The sequence below is a fragment of the Vicia villosa genome, unplaced genomic scaffold (genome assembly GCF_029867415.1).
Source record: "Vicia villosa cultivar HV-30 ecotype Madison, WI unplaced genomic scaffold, Vvil1.0 ctg.000477F_1_1_1, whole genome shotgun sequence".
Classification (NCBI taxonomy): domain Eukaryota; kingdom Viridiplantae; phylum Streptophyta; class Magnoliopsida; order Fabales; family Fabaceae; genus Vicia; species Vicia villosa.
In genome coordinates, this window is record NW_026705229.1 from 345,102 (window position 1) to 347,460 (window position 2,359).

Here is a 2,359-nt window from a genome sequence, read left to right on the forward strand (position 1 = left end):
CCACAAATTGATATTTCTAAGAATAAGACAACTTAACACCTATTCACTTCCTAACCGCCCATCTTAATGTTCACAAGGATAATTCTACTCTTAGGACCTACACAATTAATAGAGTTCACGGATGGATTTTGGAGTGTCATCACATTTGTCTATTTCATAGACTTTTTATGGCCTTGTGTACATTTTTGTGTCATCCTATATACCTCTAAGTATTCTTAAATTATGAATTCATACAACTTTGATTTATGCACCTATACCTAAAACAATTAGACAAAGAAATCAACAGCACACATGAATGTCATTTTGTCATTTTGGACTAGAAGAGAGGAAACCTACTGTGATAAATTTATCACAGTTGTACCATTATACTGAGTATAGGATCTTTGATAAGGATATGATGGAAACAAAGGAGACATTTTATTCCAAACTTGATCAATATAATCAACTATATTTAGTGACCCATATATGGATTTTTCCCTTGTGAATTTGGATTCATTTGCAAGAGTAATAGACTCATGTTGCTAAAATCCTCTTCTTTATCTCATACTTTATACCTTTTCATCTAGTACAATTAAGACCCTCCTGCCATAAAGACTTGGCCAAAAATTGAACAGAAACACCTCATCTGCCATTGCTGAGATAGACGACCTGTGAAGTTGGATGCAGAAATGAATAAATGAATGGCTAAGGTATTGGTTGGTGGTGTTGTCAATATATAAAAAATATTGAGAATCATTAAAACAAGAGCAACAACAGTTACTAAAATCATAAATACTTTCACATTACACCATGCATATAACAATGCATAAACAGAACAAACAGATCAAACATCAATCACAACTCACAAGTTTTTCCAAACCTTTCCTACTAAAAAACCATAAAGCTTGGCACATCAAAGTGCCTTTTTATTACATAACTATTCTATCAGAAAGCTTAAAACAACTGAAACCATTTAGTGCATGTTCTGATTCCCTACTAGAAGGTAGCACAAACTCACTGTTAATATCCAACCTACTCAATGCCTATCTTCTTCCTGATCTCCACAATGAACTGATACACCTTTTCCTGATCAGGAATAGACTTAGAAACACTCTCAATCTTGACACATCTCTTAGCCCAACCAATGAACTTGGGACACTCCTTCTCTATATTGATATTACCAAAAGTCTCATAACCTTTAAACCAAGTGTAGAATGGAATAAGTGCTACATCCACATAACCAAGTTTCTCTCCTCCAAAATAACTCTTGTCCCCCAACTCTTGCTCCAACACTTTAAGTGCTTCTATGAATTCCTTCTTTGCAGCTTCTTGTTCTTCTCCTTTTTTGGTCCATAGGTTCCTTCCAATCTCATAGATCTATTTCACATTGAGAATTGAAACATACTCAATTAGATAATCAAATGATAGAACAAGAAAAACATGCAAAAGGGTAAACATATATTTACCTTTTTGTCAACAAAATCAGCCCAGAATCTAGCTTGTGATCTCTGGTAAGGATCAGAAGGCAACAGAGGAGATTTATCATTCCAAACCTCATCAATATACTGAACAGCAATGAGAGATTCACAGATAGGTTTACCATTATGAATGAGGACAGGGATTTTCTTGTGAATAGGGTTCATCTGTAACAACAAAGGGCTTTTGTTCCTCAAGTCTTCATCTTTGTACTCATACTTGATACCCTTTTCAGCAAGGGCTATTCTGAGCCTCATCCCGAATGGGCTTGGCCAGTAATCGAGAAGAGTGACTTCATCGGCCATGGATGTCGTTAGAGAATAAGAAAGAAGAATAAAATGTTAGTGTGGAAGATGTAATGAGTGGCTGTGATAAAAGAAAACAAGGGTTAGAAGAGTATTTATAGAGTGAGATTTGGAATGAAAAAGAGTGTAGATGTGAAGTTTGTGGAGTGTAGAATATTGAATAGAATAATCACTTAAATGTAGAAAAAACGTGATTTTGCAACTGGGATACCGACAACATTGTAGGAGAAATCTAGACTTTTATCAGTAGGGGTGGACAAATATTATCCGTTTGATTTAAACAGATCGATCCATTGATTATTTTTTGCAATCGGATCAGATTGGATGTTAGGTTGATTCAATTGTTTAATTTGGATATTATAGAATTATTTCGGCCGAGCTCGGATGATTATTTTGGATCTATCAAAAACTAAATTCGACTGAACTCAATTAATATTTATTTTATTTATTTTTATTAAGGCCACATATTATAAAAATAAAATTCACAATATTGTTAGATTATTATCATTTTTATAATTTAACGATAACGTTGTTATCACAATAATATAAGAACATGCACTATAAAATTTTGAATGTTATTTAGTTTGTAGTTTAGAGTG

General features: G+C 33.5%; 1 protein-coding gene across 1 annotated transcript; it reads right to left on the bottom strand.

Moving 5' to 3' along the window:
* Nucleotides 1-756: 756 nt before the first annotated feature.
* On the bottom strand, nt 757-1,837 carry LOC131628758 (probable glutathione S-transferase). Its single transcript, XM_058899579.1, has 2 exons — nt 1,446-1,837; nt 757-1,356 (listed from the first exon to the last, which is right to left on the bottom strand). Exons 1-2 carry the CDS (start codon nt 1,758-1,760, stop codon nt 1,012-1,014), a joined length of 660 nt encoding a protein of 219 aa, XP_058755562.1. The 5' UTR covers nt 1,761-1,837; the 3' UTR covers nt 757-1,011.
* Nucleotides 1,838-2,359: the final 522 nt, after the last annotated feature.